Source organism: Sus scrofa, chromosome 12 (genome assembly GCF_000003025.6).
Source record: "Sus scrofa isolate TJ Tabasco breed Duroc chromosome 12, Sscrofa11.1, whole genome shotgun sequence".
NCBI classification, from domain to species: Eukaryota; Metazoa; Chordata; class Mammalia; order Artiodactyla; family Suidae; genus Sus; species Sus scrofa.
In genome coordinates, this window is record NC_010454.4 from 46,187,827 (window position 1) to 46,214,056 (window position 26,230).

At 41.5% G+C, this 26,230-nt stretch overlaps 2 protein-coding genes and 1 non-coding gene across 5 annotated transcripts in view; all 3 read left to right on the top strand.

Moving 5' to 3' along the window:
- The window catches only part of EFCAB5 (EF-hand calcium binding domain 5), a 119,592-nt gene extending 102,612 nt beyond the window's left edge, over positions 1–16,980 (top strand). Inside the window, exons 20-24 of the mRNA XM_013981195.2 lie at positions 618–721; positions 3,328–3,581; positions 4,793–5,079; positions 5,742–5,838; positions 16,414–16,980. Coding sequence (XP_013836649.2) covers positions 618–721; positions 3,328–3,581; positions 4,793–5,079; positions 5,742–5,838; positions 16,414–16,607 — 936 coding nt within the window. The 3' untranslated portion in view covers positions 16,608–16,980. The remainder of the gene's footprint in view (positions 1–617; positions 722–3,327; positions 3,582–4,792; positions 5,080–5,741; positions 5,839–16,413) is intronic.
- Positions 23,376–26,230, top strand: part of NSRP1 (nuclear speckle splicing regulatory protein 1) — a 60,308-nt gene continuing 57,453 nt past the window's right edge. Inside the window, exons 1-2 of one of the 3 annotated variants that reach the window (XM_003131784.6) lie at positions 23,376–23,476; positions 24,681–24,774. In XM_003131784.6, coding sequence (XP_003131832.1) covers positions 23,457–23,476; positions 24,681–24,774 — 114 coding nt within the window. In that variant the 5' untranslated portion in view covers positions 23,376–23,456. The remainder of the gene's footprint in view (positions 23,477–24,680; positions 24,775–26,230) is intronic. The other 2 variants (XM_021067519.1, XM_013981200.2) reach the window with 2 other exon arrangements.
- On the top strand, positions 23,699–23,778 carry MIR423 (microRNA 423). Its single transcript, NR_038530.1, has one exon. It is a non-coding gene; the product is annotated as a microRNA 423 (primary transcript).

Genomic DNA, 26,230 nt, shown 5'->3' on the forward strand with positions numbered 1-26,230 from the left:
TATATATATGTTTGTTTGTTTTTTTTGTCTTTTCTATGGCCACACTCACAGCATATGGAAGTTCCCTGGCTAGGGGTCCAATCGGAGCTATAGCCACAAGCCTACACCAGAGCCACAGCAATGTGGGATCCGAGCCGCGTCTGCAGCTTACACCACAGATTCATGGCAACGCCAGATCCTTAACCCACTGAGCAAGGCCAGGGATCGAACCTGCAACCTCATGGTTCCTAGTCAGATTCTTTAACCACTGTGCTGCGACAGGAACTCCACTGTGAATGTGTTTAATGCTACTGAATTGCATACTTATGAATGGTTAAAATTACAATAGTTTGCTGTGTATGTTTTACCAAAACAACCAAAAACAAAACAAAAACCATGAGTCTGGACGGGATGACCAATGGAAAGAGAAAGGACAGAAAAAAAAATTCTGAGATCCATGCCCTGAGGCCCTCCAAGTGTTTGGGATCATTGTAGCTCAAAATTATATTGACCTTGACCTATAGTCTGAAAACATAACATCAAAGTTTTTCTAATTTTTTTCTACTTATTTGTCCACAAAAACTTGGATGAGATTTGCTAATCACTCCTCTCTGAAATAAAATCTTCCTCTTTTTAAGGATTCAGACTATGTTTTACGCAATATGATGGTCACAGGGCACCTGGGTCTAACAGAAATCCACAAAAATCCCCCTACCATCTTTCGGAAGACGTGCATCTTCAGGTATGAGACTTTGTTTTGTTTGATTTCCAGCTTCTGACTCTTATTAGTACACACTGTCTCTCATTCTGATCAGGTTTTAAAAAAAAATTACTATAGACCTTTGTCTGCCTGGGTCCTTTCCTCCTAAAGTCCTTTTAAAAAATAGATTTCAATTTAGTATTTTATTTTCTATAATTTTCTTGTAAACATGGAATTAACAGAAACCCACCATGATTATGAAAGATACACCCCCATCACTTATCAGAGCTCAACATCTTAATGTTAGCTAGCCTAGAGACATGTGTTTTTTTATTTAAAGAAAGCAGACTGGGATAAAGATGGGGAGGAGGCAGAGAAAGCTGCCTTTTAAAAGTACCCAGTTCTGGGAGTTCCCGTCGTGGTGCGGTGGTTAACGAATCCGACTAGGAACCATGAGGTTGCGGGTTCGATCCCTGGCCTTGCTCAGTGGGTTAAGGATCTGGCGTTGCCATGAGCTGAGATTAGGTTGCAGACGCGGCTTGGATCCTGCATTGCTGTGGCTCTGGCGTAGACTGGCAGCTACAGCTCTGATTCGACCCCTAGCCTGGAAACCTCCACATGCCGCGGGAGTGGCCCAAGAAATGGCAAAAAAAAAAAAAAAAGTACCCAGTTCTAGATTACCTTGAATGCATCTCACCTGTGGAATGCAAAGAACACTATTCAACTGTGGGCAGATGCAAAACAGATCCTAACGGAGAATACACCTATTACAAAAAGGACCGCTGCTTCTTAGAGAGTCAGTGTAGGCAGTATCCTATCTCAGATTAGTAGGCTGATTTGACATTTAAGTACTTATGTTCATTCGATTTTAGTTTGGCCTCATACCAGAATATTCATTAAGTTCTAAGCTCTTTTCCATATAGTTGTTTCTTGTGCTGGTCAAGGAGTCCTTGTAACACCCAGACTTATAAGCTAGGATTCCCATGTGTAACCTAGGGCAGATGCCTTTTATGGAACTTGTTGACTGAGAAAGCTTAATATGATGCAGTCTTTGCTATGGTTATCATACAGTCACAAAGTGATGGCTCAGCTGCAGCAAGGGCAGGAGCAGCAAAAGGACATAATCTTTATCATTGTAGGGTTGATGTCATGAAATACCCATGTCCTTTTTGAGGCTATGCAAAGCACCAACATTTTTACACATACCTCAAAGGAATGACATTTCAGTATCAATGCAGATAGGGAAAGGGGGAAAGAGAGAGAGAGATGTGTTTATGCTTCACTAGAGAAAGGAGATACTACATTTCCATGAAACCTCAGGTACCTCCCTGAAGCAGATGCTGTCGATGCCCCACCCAGACCCCGTGTAATTTCCGCCAGGGCCTGCAGGTCGTGCTGCTGATGACTCACACTGAAACTGTCTGCGGAAAAGCGCCCTGGAGCGTGGGAGCCTCTCAGAAGGAAGTGCCTAAGAGTTGTGTAAACACCTTCCCCCCACACACCCAGAGCAGCTGAGGGCTCTAATGACTGACAAAAGACCTCTCCCCTGCCCCAAGATGGGGCAGATTCTGGGCACAATTTGCCTTCCAGGGCTCCCCTTGGGATCCGGCTGAGGCTCAACTTCACCTGAAATCACTTCTTACCTAGCTTTCCCCCTACCCTATCCTGCTTTCCTCAGACCCGTAGAGGTTTCTCCTAAGAGCAAGCGCATTCCCTCGTTTGCACAGAGCATCCCTCTCTCAGGCTCTGCTTCTAGGGAACCTGACCTAACACACTCATTGTTCCTTCAGGTATTCAGTCAATACAAGACAATTTATAAATAAAAACAAAGGCCCTCAGATGAGTATAATTATGGTAAAGACAGTAAGGCAGAGTGTTAGTATGGAGCAGGACTCAGGTTTAGCTTCTTCATTTATTTGTCTTTTCAGGGCTGCACCTGTAGCATATGGAGGTTCCCAGGGTAGGGGTCAAATCAGAGCTACAGCTGTTGTTTCCAGGCTACACCACAGCCACAGATCCATCCGAGCCACATCTGCGACCTACATCACAGCTCAACGCAATGCCAGATCCTTAACTCACTGAGCAAGGCCAGGGATGGAACCTGTGTCCTCATGGATACTAGTCAGATTCATTTCCACTGAGCCACGATGGGAACTCCTAAAGTGCCTTTTTTTTTTTTTTTTTAAGGGCGCACAACCAGCATATGGAGCTTCCCAGACTAGGGATGGAATTGGAGCTGTAGCTGATAGCCTGTGCCACAGCCACAGTGATGTAGGATCCAAGCCGTGTCTGTGACCTACACCACAGCTCACGGCAATGGCAGATCCTTAACCCAGAGTGGGGAGAGGGATCAAATCCATGTACTCATGGATACTAGTTGGTTTCACCACTGCTGAGCCACAATGGGAACTCCAGGTGTGGCTTCTTCAGATTGCAGGGTCAGGGAGGGCTTCTCCGGGAGGAGCTGAGGGAGAGAGCCCCCTGAACTCGAGGGCGGGAGCGATCCAGGCAGGTGAAACAGCAACAAGGACGGGCCGGAGTGGTTGGGGTGTAGTAGACTCGATCGAAGGTGTTTCGGTATGTTTGGGTGGAATGTTGTGATCAGGCTGTTGTTTTATTTCCTTATGTTTATTTGGTTTTGGTTTCAGAGATTTCCTCTATAAGTGTACCGACAGTTCAGAGGTTGTTTTGGCCTCTGTCTGTGGAGAAAACCACATAGCAGTTCCACTTCGTGAGAGGACAGGAGAAGCTTTGGGAGTTCTCGATGTCAACATTGGCAGGAGTAAGATGTTGTTTTATCGAGAATTTAAAGATCTGCAGAAAATGATAAAGGTGATCCAAGTTGCCTGCAATGAAATACTGGGCGAATTATCTGGAGAAATAAAGAAAAACTACATCTTAGGTATTGTGAACACAGTGCCTGTCTGAATTAATAGATTTAATAAGTTTGGGGGAAATCACAGACAATGCAATGAAGGGTGCATTTTCTAAAATGAGTTGTTGCACCATATAGAGCTTTCCATGTGGAAGAATTTCCTTCGTGCCATCCTGGGCTGCTGGGTGTGGTCTATAAATTAGAGCAAAGGGTAAGGCACCACATTTTCTTGGGTGGCTAGAACCGGAAGGACTCATAAAGGCAGTGGAGAAGTAGCGTTTATTAGACCCCACATCATGTATCTAGCACTTTGAATATGTTCTTTCAGTTAGTCCTTACTGTAACTCTGTGAAGTGAATGGTGATAGCTCATTTTACAGGTGAAGAAAGTAAAGTTCAGAGAAAAGAACAACTTTCACCAAATCACACAGTTAACACGTGGTGAAGGCTAGATTTGCACCCCAGTTTGGGTGTTCTTTCTCCTGCAACATACAGCATGAACTCATGGAGGAACATCTCATTTTACAGATAAAGAAGCAAAGGGCCCTCAAAAGGCCCAAGAGCAAGCTACCTCTGAGCCAAGAACAGGCCCTGGTCCTTGTGATTCCACAGCCACTAGGTTACCCTTAGCACAAAACCCGTTTACACAGAAGGGAGGGAAGAAGGAAACACAGAAACCGTCAGCTACCTAGGATGGAATAAATGGAATTAGTAGAGTAGCATTCAGTGTGACAACACTTAAAGGTTTCCCTATTACCCAGGGTGGGAAAAGAGGAAAAAAGAAAATTCATGTTTTTTTGAGCATATTCCATGGGTGGGACCTGGGACTGTGAATTTTTACATATAGTATCTCCTGTAATTCTCACCAGGGAAGTAAGGATCGGCTCTATTCTCACAGAAACTGGAAAAGAGGCTCAGAGAGACAACAGAACTAATAAGGGGACGGGAGATATTCAAACCAAGGTCTAACTCCAAAACCGGAGTTCTCACCTTTCCTCAAAGCCTCTTCCTGTGATCTTCATCAGGTGTAATTCCATTTTTGCCTTTGATTTCATGACTAGAGAAACTAAGATTTAAACTAAGATGGTTTAAAACCATAGGATATGGTCTTCATTTTCCAGGAAAAAAACAAAAAACAAAACAAACAAAAAAAAACGTTTACTATCTTATGCTCTGAATCCTATGAAAAAGTAATGTGTGTACTGAACAACAACCTGAGATGTCATTCTCTGATTCCAGAGATTGAAAATGTGGGAGAGGTTCAGCGGGCAGGCATTCTCTTCTTCCGGGTCATGCTGCAAGAGCTACAGGGGTGCCTCCGACTGCTTACCTCCGTGGACTTTGTGTCGCTGCTGCTCTATGATTATAATCCTCTGGCAGAGCCAAAATCTCCACCAGACAGCAAGTCCCAGGAGTTGGAAGCCAACATAAAACTAGTACAAGACATCCTGAAAGCGATTATCTTGTTCTTCCATCCAGAGTTGGAATTATCAAGTGACTTAAGAAATTGGGATAAATGTAAACTGGTAAGTTTTTTTTTTTCTTTTTTCTTTTTCTTTTAAAAATGTGTGTGTGTGTGTCTTTTTGCCTTTTCTAGGGCTGTACCTGCAGCAGATGGAGGTTCCCAGGCTAGAGGTCTAATCGGAACTGTAGCCGCCAGTTTACGCCAGAACCATAGCTACGTGGGATCCCCGAGCCGCATCTGCAACCTACACCACAGCTCACAGCAACGCCAGATCCTTAACCCACTTAGCGAGGCCAGGGATCGAACCTGCAACCTCATGGTTCCTTGTCGGATTCATTAACCATGGAGCCACAACGGGAACTCCAGTAAGGTTTTTTTTTTTAAGTACTCTATTGAAGACGAAGCCATACAAGTTTAGACATACAAATCATAACTGCACAAATCCTAAGTATACAAAGGCAAGAATTTTTATGCAATGGATATTTGTAATAGGCACCTAGATCAAGAAGCAGAACATTAGTGCCATCCCAAACCCCTCTTTTGTGCTCTCTCCATCACCTGCCTCACACACATGGCTTACCCCAAGGGTGACCAAAATCCTGACTTCTAACACCCCAGATTGTTTTTGCCTGTTTTAAAGTATATATAAATGGAATTTTGTAAACTGGTGAATTGGGCACTCTGCTTGCTGATGATGCCATAATATTTATTCTTTGTTCACAGTACATTAACAGATACCTCGTTGAGAATATTTGTGACTTTGATCCAACTGCTAGGAATCTGAAAGTTAATTTAAAGCTCATTGATGACTATATCGGAGGTAAGTTTCCACTTAATTAGTGTCTAAATCTCTACACAGTTGCCATCTAGAGACTTTTATTGGAGTAAAGCATGTGGCTCATAAATTCAATTTTTAGGGGGAAAATAGTTCTGATTATAGTCTTCTGAAAGGGACATTGTCTGTGACTCCCAAAGTGACTGATTATGCCACACATATGAGAATTCAAAAGCATCTCTTATCTCCCATTTGTTGACTACGTGTTCATTATATGTTGAAAAAACAAAAGTGAATGGTTGCAGAATGTTGCCTTCGGGATGGATTAGCAATGGGATCTTGCTGGTAGCACTGGGAACGCTGTCTAGTCACCTATGATGGAACATGTAATGTGAGAAAAAAGAATGTATACGTGTAAATGTAACTGGGTCACCATGCTGTACAGTAGGTAAAAAATATAAATAAATGATAAAAAATAAATAAAACTTTATGATAGTGGGGAAAAAAAGTGAGTAGGGACTATAATGAGGCTAGGGGACTAGTACATTAAGCAAAAAGGCAGCTACTATCTTTAGTTCCCATGAAGAACAGAAGAAAATAATAGATTATGAGTCTCTTTAGTAATGTAGACTCTTTGGAGGAGGCGCATCAGCAGGAATCAAGAGCATTGAGGCTCCCAGGTTGGAGAAAGTGATGAGCTCTTGGGCCACAGAGAACTGGTCACATATAAGAGTAAATGTACATATACAAGCACACGTTCCTCCATGTGTGTATGTTACTCCACCCGAGACCCCAGGCCATTCACGTGAATGGAACAGTAAAGAATGAACTTAAAGGATTTCTCATTGTGGCTCAGTGGTTAACAAACCAACTAGTATCCATGAAGATGCGGGTTCGATCCCTGGCCTTGCTCAGTGGGTTACCAATCCTGCATTGCCGTGAGCTGTTGGTATAGGTCGCAAGTGCAGCTCGGATCTGACATTGCTGTGGCTGTAGTGTAGGCTGGCAGCTACAGCTCTGATTCGACCCCTAGCCTGGGAACCTCCACATGCCACAGGTGTGGCCCTAAAATGGCAAAAGACAAAAAAAAAAAAAAAAAAAAAAAAAAAGAATGAACTTAGAGTCATTTTTTTTTTTTAACTTATTAAAAAACCTAGGAGTTCCTGTCGTGGCACAGTGGTTAACGAATCTGACTAGGAACCATGAGGTTGTGGGTTCGACCCCTGGCTTTGCTCAATGGGTTAAGGATCTGGTGTTGCCATGAGCTGTGGTGTAGGTCGCAGACGCCACTCGGATCCCACGTTGCTGTGGCTCTGGCGTAGGCTGGCAGCTACAGCTCCGATTGGACCCCTAGCCTGGGAACCTCCATATGCTGCAGGAAGCAGCCCTAGAAAAGACAAATAAATAAATAATCTCATCATTAGTTGGGAAAATGGCTCTGTAGAAATCCCTCACTAAGCCCTCCCTCTCTCCCCTCCCAGCCCCCTCCTCTCTTTGGAGACCCTGGACCAAGTCAGAAGGTTTTCTGGGTTTCTGTGACACATATATTAGGCAGAGAGGCTCAGCACCAGATTCTTAGGACAAGAGGAAGGAAAAGGAAACCCAGAGGAAAACAGCTCCACTCCTCAGGGTGTTTGGGGCATCAGAAACACGAAGCAGTGAGCCAGGGCGGACGGATGAGAGAGAGAGGTTCTCTGGCTTAGGAAGGAGAGATAATCCCAGAAGTTTGGGAGTACTAGATACAAGATTCACATACAAGTCAATACGAGTTAATCTGGAACGAGAGTGATGTAAGCAAAGCTTAGACTTTCTATTGTAACGGCTTCTATGTAGCCTCAGAGCTGCGGGCTGATTCACAGGAGTCTCTGGAATTCATTGCTGGTAGAGTTATCACTTCCTCTGAGGTGCTATTTAAGGAAAACAGTAAGAGCAGCAACAATAAAAACGAATACTTGTTCACTGTATACTGTATACACTGCTTGGTCTACACTTGTTCATTGTTCACTGAGGACCTAAAAATCCAAAAGAAATGTTTTCTATGTCAGTGCCTGGTTGCTGCTCTTCCCTTTGGAGTAGATTTAGGCCATGTCATGGGCACAGCACTACCCCATGTGTGACAGGTTTGTCTGATTGACATTCTTCCTAAGCCCCCACTCATCACTTTGGTCCCCATCCAGCCTGCCAGCCTCTTGGCCTAGAGCCAGAGCCTGCTGCCAGGGTCACTTGTGTCCCTTCAGACTGACACTCCCCTTCTTGAGCAAGGACTGAGGCATAGCTGCTAGGGTCCAATCCAGTCCCTCTGTCAGGATGAGGGTGAGGAGCAGACCCCTCCCCTCTCCACCTTGAAGGTGCGTTCAGGCTCTCAGCCCTTAATAAGGCCCTTCCCTGTCAAAGGCCTCTGCCATGGCATTATATCCATGCTTCAAGGGAATCTTTTCAGGCTCCACCTCTGATTTGCCTATCAGAACTACCTCCTGTTCTCATGTATGTCTCCTTTGTTTCAGGAAAATATGCAAATTTCTGTTTCCTCTGTTTGGCCCCACTTTGCTGCCTAGCTGATTCCTGAGCAGCCTTGATCCCCAATGCTCCCCACCACTTTCTTTTCCAACAGTGTCCTCAGGTGGCAGGAATTTCAATTGCAGTTAACAGAGCTGAATTGAGCCAGAAGATACTAGGCCCTAGGCTCCCCTACCACCACCAGGCCTTGAGCAGCATCACAGTCTCGGCAACAATCAAGAATGTTCACAGACCGCGCAGATGCCATCCCCTTTCTCCTTCAGATGCAGTCGAATCAGGAAATTCTAAGTTCCGCATTTGGGGATAAGAAGGGGGACTCTGTGGGGCACCCTTCTGTCTGTCTCAGAAAAAGAGGACTCTTCGAAGAGCAATCTGTTGCTCAAGTTTATGGGAGCCTTCTAGCTGCAGCTAAGGCCCCCATTCAGTGACTCCACCCAGCATGAAAGGCCACCAGCAATATCTGTTGGTTCTGCCCAGGATGAGGGGGACTGTTGGCATAGCTCCTAATTCACCAAGCCTGTGAGAAGATAGAGTACAGGCTGGTGATGGCCCACCCTTTCGTAGGGCCTCTGCTTCCAACTCTCACCCTACCTCATCCTAGTTCTAGAAAGCTTTTCTTAATGTTTAGAAAAGGCATACTTTCATTTTCCCCCCAGTTTTTTTGAGATAATAACATATAACATTGTATTAGCTTAAGGTGTACAACATAATGATTTGATGTATGCATATACTGTGAAATGATCACCACAATAGGTTTAGTGAACATCTGTCATCTTACATAGTTAACAAATTTTTTTCTTAAGGTGACAATTTTTTTTTTTTTTTTTTTTTTTTTTGTCTTTTTGCCATTTCTTGGGCCGCTCCCACGGCATATGGATGTTCCCAGGCTAGGGGTTGAATCGGAGCTGCAGCTGCCAGCCTACGCCAGAGCCACAACAACACGGGATCCGAGCCGCATCTACGACCTATACCACAGCTCACAGCAACGCCGGATCCTTAACCCACTGAGCAAGGGCAGGGATCGAACCCGCAACCTCATGGTTCCTAGTTGGATTCGTTAACCACTGCGCCACGACGGGAGCTCCCCTAAATTTATTTCTTTATTGAGATAACATTATGGGGTTTTTGGTTTGTTTGTTTGCTTTTTAGGGCTGCAGCCACAGCATATAGAAGTTCCCAGGCTAGGGGTCGAATTGGAGCTATAGCTGTTGGCCTACACCACAGCCACGGCAACATGGGATTCGAGCCACATCTGTGACCTACATCACAGCTCATGGCAACGCCTGATCCTTAACCCACTGAGCAAGGCCAGGGATTGAACCCACATCCTCGTGGATACTAGTCAGATTCATTTCCACTGAGCCATGATGGGAACTCCCAACATCATGTTTCACCTGTAAAACATTATAGTTCCACTTTTGTATATACTACCGCACATTCAAAACTACTGAAATTTTAGTTTCATTTGTCACCATCCATTAGTACCTTTTCCCATTTTCCCCTCCTCCTGCCCTTCCCATCTGGAAACCACTCTTAGCAGCTTTCAAATATACAACACAGTATTTTTAACTATAATCACAAGCCTAAAAATTACAGCCCTCGCCTCGGGAAACCACCAATCTTTTTTCTGTTTCTCTGAGTTCTGTTTTTGTTTGTTTGTTTGTATGTTTTTTAGTTTTCATGTATAAGTGAGGTCACAGTATTTGGCTTTCTCTGTCTGATTCATTTCACTTAGCCTAATGCCCTCAAGCTTCATCCATGTTGTTACAAATGGCAGGATTTCTTTATTTTTATGACTAAATAATATTCCACTATGTATATAATATTTTCTTTATTCATTCATCTGTCAGTGAACACCTAGATTGTTCCCATGTCTTGGTCATTGAAAGTAATGATGCAGTGAACATGGGGGTGCAATATCTCTTCAAGATATATATCCCAAAGTATATATTATATGATAGTTCTATTTGTGATGTTTTGAGCGGCCTCCATACTGTTTTCCATCATGGCTGCACCAAATTATATTCCCAACAACCATGCATGAGGGTTCTTTTTTCTCCACATTATGGCTAACACTTGTTATTTCTTTCTCTCTCTCTCTCTCTTTTTTTTTTGTAATAGTCATTCTAACAGGTGTGTTGTGATAGCTCACTACAGTTTTAACTTACTTTTCTAGAAAGGGTTATTTTATATTCAGGTGGAATTCCAGGCAGCTGTGTTCCAACTTTATATTGAGGCAGTCATATTTGAAGGAGCATTGGGCAGCTTTGTTCAGCATGCTTGGCTACCCAGGACTATGCCATTGCATGCAACTGTTGCTGACATCCTTGCTTGTGGGTGACCCATTGACTCCAGTGACCACTCCCAGACAGCTGTGCATAGCACATCAATAGCTCGCTACTCTCTGTTACTCTGCCTAAAGTGCTCCCAGAACCTGGTGTTTTCTCCCTAAAGACCCATGACTGGACCACCTTGTAAAGGATCTGTTCTTTCACTCCACTTTGGACCTCTGCTGCCAGCCTCACCTGGTTTTTCTGAAGGATGCCCCATACCTGTCCTATGGTCCCCTCCCAGTGGGTTTGGACAGATGGTGTCTACCAGGAAATGTTCTCAGACCTGGAGGGCAGAAGAGCTACCTCCTATTGCAAGTATGACCAGAATCACCTTGCTATCTAGAACCTGTACCTTCTGCAAGTAGCCATACTTTCTCCCCACACCTAAATCCAAGCGTCTACGTGTTCACAGACGCACTCAGCAGGAGGTCCCCAGGCCCTCCACTTTTCCTACAAGAGCCCCAGGGTTCCTCTTCCAAAGCAGCAGAGCCTCTGTGCTCCCACCATCTGTAAAGAAACTCAGGGGACTTCCTGTCGTGGCTCAGTGGTTAACGAATCTGACTGGGAACCATAAGGTTGCAGGTTCGATCCTGGCCTTGCTCAGTGGGTTAAGGATCCAGCGTTGCCGTGAGCTGTGGCGTAGGTCGCAGACGCAGCTGGGATCAGGCGTTGCTGCAGCTCTGATTAGACCCCTAGCCTGAGAACCTCCATATGCCGCAGGAGCGGCCCTAGGGAAAAAAAAAGGCAAAAAGCTAAAAAAAAAAAAAAAGAAAGAAACTCACCAGCTTCCTCAGTAAAACACCACCCTAACCCTCCAAGAATGTCAGTGAAGGGAGATGCCCCACCATCGGGGAAGGACTGCTGGACTTGTAGCCCTGAGTAACGTTTGCCCTCAAGATTCACCTTCCCCAGGAGATCTTTCCCTAATTGCTACCGACTCCACCATGGTGGCTCTGGTGAGTGCTGCTTGCCATCCTTCTTCATTCCAAACATGAGCCAAACTCCTTCCTTCACCTCCCACTGCACAGCTAAAGGTCAGATGGGATTCTACCAACCGTCCAGAAGTAAAAAATATGAATACAACACTGAACTGAATCTGCAAGTGTGAGGATGTGCCCAGTTCTTCTAAATGAGTCAGAATGAAATGAACAAGATACCAAGAACATTGCTTTGTGCTGTTAATTCGGCTTGGAATTGCTTACAATTGGAATAAAACTAATATATTTGTAAGAACTCAGTGTTTGGCCTGGCACAAACTTCAAATCAAGGTTTGATAACACAGAAAAAATGTATTTTTACTTCCTCATTTAACATGGATTCTTTCCTGACAAACTGAAAGCAGCCCCCTGCAGTGCTTTCAGGGCCATAGTAAATTAATGACATATTAAGTGACTGACTGCTATGGCAAATGTGAGTTCTCCTGCCTAAGTAAAAACTGATTGAGGAGTTCCCATCGTGGCTCAGCCATAATAAACCTGACTAGTATCCATGAGGATGAGGGTTCAAACCTGGCCTCATTCAGTGGGTTAAGGATCTGGCGTTGCCATGAACTCTGGTGTAGGAGGTGGCAGATGTGGCTCAGATCTGGTGTTGCTGTGGCTGTGGCTGGCAGCTGCAGCTCTGATTCAACCCTAGGCAGGGAACTTCCATATGTTGCAAGTCCGGCCCTAAAAAAGACAAAAAGAGGAAGAAGAAGGAGAAGGAGAAAATTCTAAATTTAAATTTTAGCTAATAAGTAATTAGTAAATCTTCATATGGTTTTCTATTTGTGTTTTGTTTTGATCTAAACTTATCTAATTCTGTGTCAAAGATTAAAAATTGGGGTTTAAATAAATTAAAAAAAAATGGAGTTCCCATCGTGGCGCAGCTGAAATGAATCTGACTAGGAACCATGAGGTTGCAGGTTCGCTACCTGGCCTCGCTCAGTGGGTTAAGGATCTGGCGTTGCAGTGAGCTGTGATGTAGGTCGCAGATGCGGCTCGGATCTGGAGTTGTTGTGGCTGTGGTGTAGGCTGGCGGCTGCAGCTCCGATTAGACCCCCAGCCTGGGAACCTCCATATGCCACAGTGCGGCCCTAAAAAGACAAAATGACTAAATAAATAAATGGGGTTTAAATAGGATTAAGTCACAGAATCAGAAATTTCTAGAAATGTTTCTTTTGCGGTCCTCAGAATGTAAGTTCTCTGTATGGGTCTACAACTCTGATTTGACCCCTAGCCTGGAAATTTCTGTATGCCTGTGGGTGCAACCCTAAACCAACCAACCAACAAACAAAAACTGACTGAAACTGGCACACACATACCCTTTAAGTATATAATATCTCATAGACCTTTAGCTCATCCCATGTAGCAGTAATGTTAAGGGGTGCCACACAGGATATGTGAAACAAGAGAAATAGAAGAACTAAAACTAAGAGAACTAATAATAAAGAAAGGAGCATTGAAGAAGTATTGCTTGCTGATCCTGGGTTAGTTGTTAGTTGAAAGGAGCAGTTACGCTTTAACTTTTGGACTTGAAGCTTAAGAACTCCATTCTTTTTTGCTTCACACATCTTTAATTGGCCATCATTCCCAAGGATTTAACTTAATCCAGTGATAAAGCAGAGATCTATAAATAGAATTTTAATTAGAAATATCCTATAATACTCCAGTGTTTTCAGCACGGTGAATTCCCCATGTAACTGAAAGTTTGATTAAGCTAGAACCTACAGAAATATCAAAATGTTTCTGAATTAATAGATTCATTAACAGATTCAAAGGTTGACCCAGCAAATGTTTAACTCATATGGCTTCAAATGATTTGTTATAACCTTTACGAAGGAAAAGTAAAAAAAAAGATAATTTCTTATGGTTAGAAAAGTATTTCGCTTGATGCAAACCGGCACTGCCATCTGCTGCACTGCGAAGATCTGGCATCTATCCACCACAAGAGGGCAGTAGCACTCAACTATTGTTAAGGGGAACCAAGCAGAGCATGGAGGCTTCTTCAGAGGAATCTTGACAGCCAGTTGTTAAGGCATCAATCTCTCTTTGGAACAGGGCAGGGAAACAGGAACCTCCCCGCCAGACAGGTTCAGAGCTTCTGTCCCCGGTAACAATAAGGCAGGAAATAAGCAACAGGAGCTTGTGAAAGGGAGCGACCTTGCTCTCCATCTTCACGTCCTTGAATCACCATGGAGATGGCTGACTAGCTTAATAATGGCTGCAGATAGGGGTCTGTTCATTTGGATGTCAGATAAGAACACTGGCCACAGAGCTCTTAATGGGGATTTGGGAAGGGCAGAATAAAGGCTATGGGGAGCGGCACAGCTATTATATCTTAGAAAATTGGTTAGGCCTGGTTTTAGCAGTGTTATTAGGGTAAAGTTTAATTTAGTCATAACATTGGAACATTATGATAAAGCAACCTTTGCAGCCTATAGCATTACCTTTTAAAGCTTCCTGGAAGCTAATTAATACAAAAAGGGGTCAATTATAACAAATGCATCTCAATATTTTAAATATGTGTGTTAATTGGCCTAGTATTACCCATGATATGAGATGAATCAGGTATTTTTAATGTGTTCTCATGACCTGCATCTGTTTTTATTTTTATTCATAATTGTCACTAATGTGATAACTATAATTGGAAAAGACTTTTAGTATTTGAAAAAACCTAACTTAATTATTCCACAATTTAATACTGTTTCAATCAACATTTATTTAACACCTACAATTGAGAGAAAAGACAGTGCCTGTGTGTGTGTTAAAAGAGAATTTTAGAAAATTGTACCCACATGTTTTAAAGTCAGCTTCAAATAAAAATTGAGACTTGAGTATGTTTTCCATATTTTATGTGCCTTTCCTATCCCTCATTTTACCTTTTTCAGTAGTGATACCTTCAAAACCATAGAAAGTTGAAAGCTAATTCAGGGAACCTTGTTCCTTCATGTTGATAGAAGATAGAAAAAAACGTATGCTCTGTTTGTCATTCTTATAGATACCCACAAGTGACAAAATTGTCATTATTGTTAATGAGTTATTGGATAGAAGACAATATTTAAAACCTCTTATTCAATTACAAGTATCACTTAATGGTTGATTCAATTCAAATCAAACATTTTTTGGCTTAGGAACTGTGTTAGATGCTAGAAGTGACAAAAATGAGTAAAACATAGACCTGAGGGTAGGAGCACCTGAAAGAAGGAAGGTAATTAATATTTTTTGAGCAACTACTCTGTGGTAGATTTTTGCATATCTTTTCTCAATCCTCATAACAATTCTGAGGTATTATCTCTGTCTTCTGGAAGCAGAAACAGGCTCAGAGCAATTTAGTGCCATTCTCAAAGTCACAAAAATAGTGGGCCTAGAGCCAAAATTAGAACCCAGATCTGTTCAACTTGAAAGTATATTCTCTTTCCATTGGACCATTCTACCTGAATGTTAGTCATTGACTGATTCTCAGAAAAAGTAATTTTTCTGGCCATGCCCATGGCATGTGGAGATTCCTGGGCTAGGGAATGAACACGTGCCATAGCAATGACCCAACCCACAGCAGTGACAACTCTGGATCTCTAAACTGCTGAGCCACCAGGGAACTCTGAAAAGTAATTTTTATGACTAGCAGTTTAACAGTTTATAATTTAACAAATGCAACATTTTGTGCTGTGATTGTGTTTGATAGTAATTTTTTTTTTTTTTTTTTTGTCTTTTTGCCATTTCTTGGGCCGCTCCCACGGCATATGGAGGTTCCCAGGCTAGGGGTCGAATCGGAGCTGTGGCCACCGGCCTACGCCAGAGCCACAGCAACACGGGATCCAAGCCGTGTCTGTGACCCACACCACAGCTCACGGCAACGCCAGATCCTTTAACCCACTGAGCAAGGCCAGGGACGGAACCCGAAACCTTATGGTTCCTAGTCAGATTCATTAACCAATGCGATACCACGGGAACTCCTGAAAATAATTTTTAATTAGGCAATATTTCAAACATAGAAGTTAGAGACTAACACCTGTGTAGTCATTAAAGAGCTATATTCTGTATCCAACCTTAACATTATGCATGTTTGAGTCAGACTTTTTTAAAGAAAGAAAACATTTTAAGAACAGTTGAGACTTTCTATACCCCTCCCTAATCCCATTTTTATTTCCTCCCTAAAGCTAATACTGTTATGAATTTGTTGTTTATCAGTTCCATGCATGATTTCTTACTTTTACTACTTAACTCCGAATCCATAAACATATTATATTATTTTGCAGGTTTTAAAATTTTTTTAACTGTATCCAAAAGAACCTGTTATTCTACAGCTTATTACTTTGTTCTCAACAATACATTTTTGCAATTTATCCACAATGATATATGTAGCTTCAGGTCTTTGGTAAATGCTGTGTAGTAGAGTTCCTGTAGTGGCTTAGTGGAAACGAATCTGATTAGCATCCATGAGGACGCAGGTTTGATCCCTGGCCTTGTTCAGTGGATTGAGGATCCGGCATTGCTGTGGCTGTGGTGTAGGCCAGCAGCTACAGCTCTTATTCAGCCCTAGCCTGGGAACCTCCATATGCCGTGGGTGTGGCCTTAAGAAAACAAAAAAATAAAAAAATAAATGCTGTGTAGTATTCCATTATATAAGCATACCAAAATTTATCCATTTTCCTGGACTTATATATTTAAACAATATTCTGCTATGGTTCTGACTCAAAATATGTGTAATGAACTTTTGTCATATTGGAATTATATTTTGGTAATAAAAGTACAAAGCTATTCACACTAACTTTTTTTTTTTCTTTGTGCAGGTCATTCTCGAACTGAAGTGTGGGAATTTGGTAATATTGCCATTGAATACTTATACCACTGGGCATACATCTGTTTAGCTCTCATGAAGCTAAACAAAAAAATAAATAGTGCTATTTCACCCCCATTGCCATCTAAGACCGACTCCTATATGTATGCAAAAATGCCAGGGGAAAGCTTGCTAGGGAAATGCTAATGGAATTGCTACTGCACTTATGGTATTTTTGTCATGTTCAGTTTTGTTAATCATAAAATAAAATATCTTCCATGGAAAGGGAGTGCCATTCTGCTCCTAGACATTTACCTCAGCACTTTCTAAAACCAAAAGTGCTACCTAAGGAGAAATCTGATCAAAAAATATTTAGTTAAGGTAGCCATGACCAAATGTATGTTGTAGAATATATTTTATAAAGTTTCCTTTTGGTTTCAGCTTTGTATCTACCATGGAATCATTAGGGTTACTCGGGTAGAATTATTCTTTAAGGAGTGAAGAAAAGACTGAGGATTTAGAAAAAAATGGCAGTTTTTACATCAAAAGAGCACTAAGTAATAAAGATTTTAAGAAATGGACTGGGAATGGTTTTTCTAATTTTTCAAAGACTTGTAGAAACTCTTCTGGGAAAATATACATCCATGACTCATGGAAAAAAAAGAAAACTACTTTTTTAAAAATAAAATCCTCTCAAGTTCAAGAACTGCAAAAAAGAATTTGTACTTATTTAAAGCTTGTTATTACAGTAAACTGCTGCTCTTGTTGTGAGATTTCATCTTGGCAATAAGATATCTGATGACAGTGTCCATTTTTAATAAAATTTTGGGAAATTAAACTTCATTTTCTTTATTTGGTTGGCAAAATGTGATGTGTTCCAAACATCTTATAATTTGAGATTGGAGGCCCTTTTTAACCTTTTCTGATAAGATGGCAGTGTTATTGCCAGTCCTCCTCTCTCGGATGATCAAGTGCCCAGTTTTAACCTGTAAGCCTGTTTCATATTTGGAAGTGGGCTTTTCAGGGCATTTGCAGCAACATTTCTAGGAACAATGTTCTTGAAGATATTAAACTGATAGCTACATACCCTGATGGCTTCAGAACAAGCATATAGAGTCCACTGTGAATACAAATGGCATTTTAGGCAGTAAGCAGGGTAAATTTTCACAAAATGCTAACTTTTTAACCATTATCCTGGGAATTAAATTAGCTAAATTGCATTTACCTTAATGATAACAAACATCCTATCTTTGCATGGCATTTTAACTTGTTTGAGGTATTTTCACATAGTAGCTCATTTGATCCTTCCCATAACATCTAAGGTGGGTGGTCTCGATATTATTTATCCCCATTTTATAAGTGAGGAAATAGACTCAAAGAATGAGTTATCTAGGTCACAACAGCTAGACAGAGGAATCCACATATCTCAATTTCTGTTTTATTGCTCGTACCAGCACTCCAGACATCTCACCAACACTTTCCAGACTTTGCTAGGCTAATAACCATGCTATCAGTCTTTTGGAAACTACTTTAAAATTAAGCAATCAACTGCCAAGAGAGGGGTTTAGGGGAGGAAAGAATTTGGAGTATGGGATTAGCAGATGCAAGCTAGTATATATAGGATGGATAAACAACTAGGTCCTACTATATAGCACAGGGAACCATATTCAATATCCTGTGATAAACCATAATGGAAAAGAATAAATGTATAACTGAATAACCTTGCTGTACAGCAGAAATTAACCCAATGTTGTAAGTTAGCTATAATTCGATAAAATTTTTTTAAAAATTAAGCAGCCAACAAGGCTGATTGGTTGAATTACTTTATCATTCAAGTAAAATTCTATTCCTTAACACCAGAGCTTATTATTATTTTTGTTTTGTTTTGTCTTTTTGCCTTTTCTAGGGCCGCTCCTGCAGCATATGGAGGTTCTCAGGCTAGGGGTCGAATCGGAGCTGTAGCCAACGGCCCATACCACAGCCACAGCAATGTGGGATCTGAGCCGCGTCTGCGACCTACACCACAGCTCACAACAACGCCAGATCCCTAACCCACTGAGCAAGGCCAGGGACCGAACCCACAACCTCATAGTTCCTAGTCGAATTCGTTAACCACTGTGCCACAACAGGTACTCCCACAGAGCTTATTATTAATTTTTTTGGTCATGCCTGTGGCATGCAGAAATATCTGGGCCAGAGATACAACCTGAGCCACAATAGTGACTCGAGTCACAGCAGTGACAACACTGGATCCTTAACTTGCTGAGCCACATAGGAATTCCCTGCAATTCACATACTTAATGTGTACAATTAAGTGGTTTTTAGTATTTTCACAGAATTATGTCACCATTATAACAATCAATCTCAAAACATTTTTGTCACCCCCATAAGAAACTCCATACCTGTTAGCAGACACTCTCCACTTCCCCCACCCCAGCCCCAGGCAACTACTAATCTTGCTTTCTCTATGCATTTTCCTGTTGTGGACATTCTACATAGGAGGAATCATACAACAGGAGGCCCGTCTCTTGTGACTGACTTCGCATTCCCTCCCAATCTAAATGTGACCAAGCAACCAGCTGCCCTTAACTTCCACAGACATCCCCAATCTACTGACTCACAAGACCCTTTGCAGGTAAATTAGGGAATTTTCATTCCTCTTCTGTAAGGGTTTTTTTTTTGTTTGTTTGTCTTTTTGCCATTTCTAGGGCCACTCCCTTGGCATGTGGAGGTTTCCAGGCTAGGGGTCTAATTGGAGCCTACGCCAGAGCCACAGCAACATAGGATCCAAGCCACGTCTGCAACCTACACCACAGCTCATGGCAACGCCGGGTCCTTAACCCACTGAGCAAGGCCAGGGATCAAACGCGCAACCTCATGGTTCCTAGTCGGATTCGTTAACCACTGCGCCACAATGGGAACTACCTTCCGTAAGGTTTTATGCAATGCCACTCCACCCAACCCCACCAGACATCAACTCAGTGTTCTTACTCTCCTCTACTCGATCTTACTATAAAGGTCTCTCAGGAGACAAGGTCATGTTCATGCAAACACTGAATACCTATGTATTCTCATCTAAATTATAGTGTCATTATATTGGGAAGAATGAAGGAATGGGAAGCGTGTTATGTGTTTGTGTGTGGATGCACATGCTGAGGAAGGAGCTACACCTTTGTTTTGCATAATGGGAGGTTAGTTAATGCTGCTTAATTCAGAAAAAAAAAAAAAAAAAAAAGCCATACAACATGTTGTTGTTTTGCAACATGTCAAAACTATAGCCAAAATAGATGTTGGCAAACTTTTTATGCAAAGGGTCAGATAGTAAATATTTAGGCTTTGTGGGTCATAGGTCTCTGTGGCAGCTACTCAGCTCTGCCCCGTAGTATGAAAACAGTCATAGACAACATGGGCATGGCCTTTCCAATAAAACCTTGTTGTAATGGGCAACTGGCCAGATTTACCTTGTGGGCTGTTTATTAACTCTTGAACTGAAATTGAGAGTAATTGACTCAGAAGCAAAGAAAAATAGGGGTGATGTGGAGCTGGGAAATGCTCTGGTCTTAGACCTCATATGTCAGGATGACTTTAAACTATGAGCATGTGTTACTTTGCTTAAAATAAAAATAATAATGGGGGAGTTCCCGTCGTGGCGCAGTGGTTAACGAATCCGCCTAGGAACCATGAGGTTGCGGGTTCAGTCCCTGGCCTTGCTCAGTGGGTTAGGGATCTGGCGTTGTTGTGAGCTGTGGTGTAGGTTGCAGATGCGGCTTGGATCCCGCGTTGCTGTGGCTCTGGCGTAGGCCGGTGGCTACAGCTCCGATTTGACCCCTAGCCTGGGAACCTCCATATGCCGCGGGAGCGGCCCAAAGAAATGGCAAAAAGACACACACACACAAAAAGGGGGTGTGTGTGAAAATAAAGCCTCCAGCCTGGGCCATCTCTTGCTTACAGAGACTGGGTGGGGAGTTCCTGCTGTGGCGCAGTGGGTTAATGATCTGACTTGCTTTTGTGTCGAAAGATGAGTATTCAGTGTTTGCATTAACGTGATTATGTATGCTGTTTAGGGCTTAACCATGTAGTAGATTACAAGTATTTTCCCTTTCTGAATATCTTTTGCTTTTCCTGGAGTTAATGTCAAAAGAAAACTCCTAGAGTGGATGGAGTGACCAAGAATATCAGACGAAGTAGATTTCAGAGCAAAGAATATTACTCTGATAAAGGAGGTCATTTCATAATGGAAAAAAGGTCAATTAATTAAGACATAAAAATCTTGGCGTTCCAGTCGTGGCTCAGCAGTTAGCAAACCCAACTAGCATCCATGAGGCTGTGGGTTCAATCCCTGGCCTCGCTCAGTGGGTCAAGGATCTGGCGTTGCTGTGAGCTGTGGTGTAGGTCGCAGATGTGGTTCAGATCTGGTGTTGCTGTGGCCCTGGTGTAGGGAGGCAACTGCAGCTCTGATTGGACTCCTAGCCTGGGAACTTCCATATGCTGTGGGTGCAGCCCCAAAAGACTAAAAGACCAAAAAAAAAAAACCCCCCAAAAAACCCCAAAACAAACAAAAGACATAAAAATCTTAAATACTTATACATCTAATAATGGAGTTTCAAAATACTTACAACTTCAAAAGCTGATATGACTGCAAGTCTACAGAGAGCAAAAGTAGATTCCTGGTTGCCTAGGGTTGGGGAGTTTGGGGAAAAACGGGAGTAACTAATGGGTACATGGTTTCTTCTTTGGGTATTGAAGGTATTCTAAAACTGATTATGGTAATGGCAGCATAACTCTCTGAATGTACTAAAAACCATTCAATTATATACACTTTAAGCAGGTGAATTGCATGCTATGTGAATTACATCACAATAAAGTGGTTTAAAAAAGATGGTTACATGAAATAGAAATCTGGTTCTACACAAAGCAATGGAGATGCTGGAAGTGGTAAATATGTGGGTAAACATGCTTTTTACATTGACCTATTTATTATATAATAAGGAATATGATAAAACATACATATAAACAACTAGAGATACACAGGTGGCGTCAGGAATGGCACTTCTGTCCTCAGGAAGTTGGGGTGCACCACTCTCCCCGCATGTGGATGAGTTCACCAACCTGGAAGCCCTCAGAATTCCATGCTTTGGGGTTTTTTTATGTAGGCATGATCAATCCTTAATTTGGTTTAAAACCTCTCTCTCCTTCCCTGAAGATGGGGGTTGGGTAGAAAGTTCCAAACTCCTAATCATGGCATGGTCTCTCTGGTGATGAGCCCCCACCCTGAGACTATCCAGAAGACCACCCAGAGTTACCTCATTGGAACAAAATACATCAGGAACCAGGGTGGAAGATCAAATATCAGAACAAAAATTTTTCTCAGTGCTCTTGTAACTCACAATGGTTTTAGCAGCTCTGCCCAAGGAACCAGGGGCAGAAACCAATATATATGTATATATATGTATTTCACTGTTCCCTAAGCAGATTTCATATTTGGCTTGTATCTGGTCCTGCCCTAATCACTTTGGGGAGAAAATATCCAGCACATTCCTATATGCAAAACTATGTAATACATCCCAGCATTAATTCATTCAGAAGAGTGGATCTTAAAATGTGTAGGTCCTTTAAACCCTTTTGGGATTTTCCAGGTCAAAACTATCTTTCTAACAATACTAGGACATTATTTGCTTTTTTCACTCTTATCCTCACACCAGAGTACAATAAAGCTTTTCAGAGGCTTCATGATGTGTGATGATGTCATCACTCTGACAGCTAACTGAATGTGTGCTTATGGATTCTTTTTAATTTGATCTTTTTTTCTTTCAGTTTTATTGAGACATAATTAACATACGGTGCTGTATAAGTTTATGGTGTAGAGCATAATAAATTGACATATATATCATGAAATTATTACAATAAATTTAGTGAACATCCATTATTTCATATAGATACAAAAGAAAAAAAATTTTCCTCACGATGAGAATTTAGGATTTATCTCTTAACTTTCATTGCATTGTAGCAGCTGCAGCTCGGATTCAATCCCTGGCCAGGCAAACTTACATATGCATGGATGCAGCCATAAAATTAAAAAAAATAAAAAAGGATAGGAAAAGATATACTATGCTAACAATCAGTGGTTATATTAATATCAGGTAAGATAAATAAAAATAAAAGAATAAAGAGAATCATTTTTTAATAGTATGGGGTCAATATAAGAGGATATAACAAGCCTAAATATTTATACATCTAATAACAGAACTTCAAAATACACGAAACAAGACCTGACAGAAGTAAAAGGAGAAACAGACAAATCCACAATTATAGTTGGAGATTTTAACATCTTCTGTCAGGTAATTCCTGTTGGTAATTCAAGAGATCTTTTTCACTTGCTGTATGACTAGTTTGGAATGGGCCAAAAGTGAGTAGGTGCACAGGTGAAACGCGTGCCTAGAATTTTTTTAAAAGTATCATAGAAGACTTTAATCCTATACCCACCCAGTAGTACCATGGTATTGTTATTAATCATTTCTGTCCGAATATGAGATACTTAGCATAAGGATTTTGATCTTCTGCAAATTATCCTGAGCCAGATATACGCAAACGGAATATCTCAGGGGAAAAAAAAAATCCATAGCCTAGGGCAGTGGTTTTCAAACCAGAGTGTCAGAATTAGCTCGAGGGCTCCTTAAAATTCAGATTGCTGGGCCCCATCCCAGAGTTTCTGATTTGGTAGGTGTGAAATAGGGTGGGAAATTTTGCATTTCTAACAAATTCCTGGATGGTGCCAATGCTGCTGGCCCCAGGACCACACTCTGGGAATCACTGGCCTAGAATTTTGTCATTCCTTTCTTCCCACCGGTGTGGAGGCAGTCCCTCGGTTTTCAAACAATGCCGAAAGCCAAGCCCGAACAACCTGGCACCCAGCTGCACCAAGCAATTGAAAATACGAACCCAGCGGGTAGGCGGGTTCCAGGCCGCCTAAGGCCGCGCGAGAGTTCACGTAACGACGCTCTTACCTGCGTCAGCGTCACGTCGGCGTCGGCCACGTTCAGCGGAGACGGGAGCAAGATGGCGATTCCGGGCAGGCAGTGAGTGATCCGGGAGTTAGGGTTAGGCTGGGAAGTGAGACACCACGGCGACTGTGACTTTGGCCGAGGAGTAAAAATGCGCTGGAAGTGAAGGGGCTGTGTCGTCAGGGATAGAGACGGGGAAAAGCGAGAAATTCTGAGGAACATATATTCCCATCCCCCCCCACATTTTCCAGGATGGAAGCCCGAAGTTTGAGGGAGAAACTTGTGAGGAAATAAAGAAAGTTAGGCTGAGGGGCAGAGAGCGAGACTTTTCTATTTTCCAAAAGCTCGGTCTGAGGCCCCTCAGTCTTGCTTCCTACCCCGCGCTTGAGTTTCTCCCCGGTTGGATGCTTTCAGGGGTAATGAGAAGAGACAATTCCTGGCTTTCTTATAGGGCCTTGTTCTCCTTGGCAACTCAAGTTCTGATTCCCGCCCTCCCTTCTCGGTTTAGGAATGTTGTGCTGAGAAGCCACAGAAAAGGGTAGGCATATAGGAAATTGGGGCATATATTGCCGCAAAAGAGAAATGTTATATCTTCTTGCAAGTTTTACTTTTGATGTACAATCCTCAATTTGGATACGGCTTCCCGTGGTTTCTGTATCTTAAAGGCCAACGTGAGAAACTAAATGAGTTGTATCTGATGGGATGGTACTTTCAGGTGCTCCAAGACAAAGCAAGTGGGCTTAATAAAGGGTAATGGGAATTTGCCCATGGCTGTTTGGGTTTCTCAGTTAATGTAACCTTCAAAAGTTTTTCCATGGGTGACATTAACCTTTATCCAATAACTTCTTTAAAATTGTGTGAGCACTCAGTAGGGGAGAAAATAATTTTTTTTCTTTACTCTTGTTAGACCACGAGGATACTTTAGAGTGTTTTTCTTTGTAGTGGACATCAGCTGAGCTTTCCACTAACATGTTCTTTTTAAAATCTTACTATCATTTCACCATATAAAACATTTCTGAACTCTTCATTCACTTCTTTGGTTAAAATGGTATTTTGATTTTGGCCGGTGACCACAAGTAATCATTTAGAGTAATAATTATAAAATCTTAGCGCATATTAGAACTCTGAGATGGTTGAAAATGAGAACCAGTGTTATATGTTCCTAGACTATATAACATGTTTTGACTTGGTAGTTACATCTGAAAGAGATAGTGGATGTATTATTTTTTAAAGTTTAAACATAATGGTGTAATTTCTATTTTAAAAAAAATATATGCAGGTATGGGCTTATTTTGCCAAAGAAAGCACAGCAGTTGCACCCTGTTTTGCAAAAACCTTCAGTGTTTGGGAATGATTCTGATGATGATGATGAGGTAAGGGAACCTATGTTTTTCTACCGCATTGTTGGAAATATATATTTTTTTAAAAAATTGAACTTGTGAATTTGATGTCTTTGCTTGCTTTAGTTGTCAATACAGTATATCTAGAATATTATTTACACAATTATCAAAAATAATATTTAAAGAAGAAAGCACTGTTTTTTTTGATACATGAATAATTAAGAGATTTTCTTTTCTGAAGCTAAGAATTTATTTATAAGCAGTTATACAAAGTACTTTCAGATAACTAATGTTGATATAACAAAATTGTTGGTGTAAAGATCCCTGGAAATGAGCTATTAAGATGTTGCCAATTTCCTAGAATTTTTATTAGCAGAGAGGTTTCTTTTGAGACTACTTTTGTGGTTATGCAGTGTCTACTAAATGTAATTCCTCAGTTGGAATTATGATAGTTTATGAAGTTAGCATGGCTAGCACTATAAGAACAGCTAATAATGAACATTTTATTTTTCAGTAGCCAAAACAGTGTTTTCCTATGAAGCCCACAATTAAGCAATTTATAAAGCCCCCAAATGTGTGCTTTTTTAATACTTTAGTCATTTTCTGTATTTCTGAAAGAGCTTTCTATCAATTAATATGGTACTTCCTTTGCTCTGACAAAAAATAGGTTCTCTTCCAGTTTTTACTAATTATATAATACCATAGTTTGGTAATTGAACATCTTTGATCCTTTGCTTTTTTCATTCTGACGAAGAAATAGACTCCAGATGGCTTACCTTCGTAAAAGTTGAGGTATAATTTATGTATAATGAAACCATGGATTTTAAGTGTAGTTTGATGACTGGAGAAATATATATGTCCCAGTCAAGATGTAGAACATTTCCCACTCCCTTGACAGTTCTTACGCACCCCCTTGCAAATAGTTTACATTCTGCCCAAGACAACTTTCTCATTGTGGTTTTGATTTGCAGTGATGGCCAGTGATGCATCATCTTTAGAGAAATGTCTCTTCATATCATTTACCTATTTTTTTGTGTTTGTCATTTGTTATAAGATTTCTTTATATATTCTAGATACAAGTCGCTTATTATAATTTTCAAATATATTTCTCCTATAGTTTGCCTTTTCATTTTCTTGGTATGTCCTTTGAAGCACAAAAGTTCAGTTTTGAGGAAGTCCAGTTTTTTTTTTTCCCTTAAATTGCATTGTATAATCCAAAGTCATGAAGATTTATATATATATGTTTTCTTTTAAGAATTTTGTAGTTATGGAGTTCCCGTCGTGGCACAATGGTTAACAAATCCGACTAGGAACCATGAGGTTGCGGGTTCGGTCCCTGCCCTTGCTCAGTGGGTTAATGATCTGGCGTTGCTGTGAGCTGTGGTGTAGGTTGCAGACGTGGCTCGGATCCAGCGTTGCTGTGGCTCTGGTGTAGGCCGGTGGCTACAGCTCCGATTGGACCCCTAGCCTGGGAACCTCCATATGCCAC